Below are 1,038 nucleotides of genomic sequence, written 5' to 3'. Positions count from 1 at the left end.
AAACGCCATTGCCAAAAACTCATAGTGCTCATATCTAGTTCGAAAGGTTGTTTTCTCAATGTCTTCTACTTTAACTTTTAATTGGTGGTACCTAGATCTAAGATCCATCTTTGAAAACACTTGGGCTCCCTGAAGTTGGCCAAACAAACCATCTATTCGGGGTAGTGGGTATTTGTTTTTCACAGTCATTTTGTTCAATTCCCGATGGTCTATACAAAGTCTCAAAGTTTCGTCTTTCTTTTTAACAAATAGAACTTGAGCACTCCAAGACGAAGTGCTCAGTCAAATAAACTTCTTGTCTAATAGTTCATGAAGTTGGACTTTCAGTTCTTTCAACTCAATTGTGGACATTCTGTATGGGGTCTTAGAAATCGGTTGTGTTCCAAGTACTACTTCAATAGTAAATTCAATTTCCCTATCAGTAAAATCTCCAGGCAATTCATTAGGAAACACATTAGGAAATTCATTGACTATAGGGATAGTTTCCACATTAGTACTATCTGCAGGCACAGTTATGACACAACGCAAATAACCCCTACAACCCTTCCTTAGCAGTTTATTGGCTTTCATAGAAGAGATCAAATATGGAGGAGGAATTACACCATTCCCAACAAACGCAAACTTAGGTAACCTCGATGGTCGAAATATAACAAACTTAGCAACACAATCAATGGTGGCATAGTACTTTGTCAACCAATCCATACTTAATATACAATTGTTGACACCTCATTTTTTACCACCCACAAGGCTCGAGCGCTTTGCCCGGTACACTCGATGATGAAAGTGGTGTTGTGCATGGTTCGAGGTCTCAACGAAGGGACTATGTTTAAGCTCCGAAACAATCCTAAACCTTCCATATTCCTACTATTTGTACCTTAGAAATCCATTTTTACACCTTGTGTCACCCTATGCTAAGTCTGAAGCAGAGAGATAGGGGATCACATTAAGGTCTGTTTGTGCCTCATTGAGAGTCGGTCGAGGCTATTGATGGTCGATTGTGCCTTAGTAGCGAGAAACACTGTTCTGGATAGGAGCCCA

At 39.7% G+C, this 1,038-nt stretch overlaps 1 protein-coding gene across 1 annotated transcript; it reads right to left on the bottom strand.

Moving 5' to 3' along the window:
- Window positions 1-282: 282 nt before the first annotated feature.
- On the bottom strand, window positions 283-702 carry LOC145823831 (uncharacterized). Its single transcript, XM_082923357.1, has one exon. The coding sequence runs from the start codon at window positions 700-702 to the stop codon at window positions 283-285; it is 420 nt and encodes a 139-aa protein (XP_082779483.1).
- Window positions 703-1,038: the final 336 nt, after the last annotated feature.

Source organism: Camellia sinensis, chromosome 4, assembly GCF_055761805.1.
Source record: "Camellia sinensis isolate YWXY chromosome 4, ASM5576180v1, whole genome shotgun sequence".
Taxonomy (NCBI): Eukaryota; Viridiplantae; Streptophyta; class Magnoliopsida; order Ericales; family Theaceae; genus Camellia; species Camellia sinensis.
The sequence above is the reverse complement of the archived record's forward strand: the minus strand, read 5'-3'. Positions and strand labels throughout refer to the sequence as shown.